At 69.7% G+C, this 254-nt stretch overlaps 1 protein-coding gene across 1 annotated transcript in view; it reads left to right on the plus strand.

Moving 5' to 3' along the window:
* Positions 1 to 254, plus strand: part of SLC9A5 (solute carrier family 9, subfamily A (NHE5, cation proton antiporter 5), member 5) — a gene marked incomplete at its 5' end in the record, with an annotated part of 7,313 nt that overhangs the window by 4,970 nt on the left and 2,089 nt on the right. The window contains 3 exon segments of the mRNA XM_009572483.1: positions 1 to 16; positions 169 to 252; position 254. The exon segment at position 254 is cut by the window's right edge and continues 33 nt beyond it. Of these exon segments, the coding sequence (XP_009570778.1) occupies positions 1 to 16; positions 169 to 252; position 254 (101 nt within the window).

The raw sequence follows: 254 nt of genomic DNA on the forward strand, positions 1-254 counted from the left end.
CGGTCACAAACCTCCTGTGAGTATGAGCATCCTTCCGAGCCCCTGGGCAGACCTCGCTGGACCCCTGCAGCCGCCCCCTTCCCCGGGGGTGGGTTGTGCCAGGGCTGGCAGGGGGCTGGCAGGATGCAGGCGTGGAGCCCAGCATCTCCATCTCCCTCTCCCCGCCAGGAGAGAGAGCGGGAGCGGCGCGTGCCTGGACCTGCAGGTGATCGACACGGTGCGGAGCCGCCGGGACAAGGAGGACGCTGCCATGC

The sequence above is a fragment of the Fulmarus glacialis genome, unplaced genomic scaffold, assembly GCF_000690835.1.
Source record: "Fulmarus glacialis isolate BGI_N327 unplaced genomic scaffold, ASM69083v1 scaffold14202, whole genome shotgun sequence".
NCBI lineage: Eukaryota > Metazoa > Chordata > Aves > Procellariiformes > Procellariidae > Fulmarus > Fulmarus glacialis.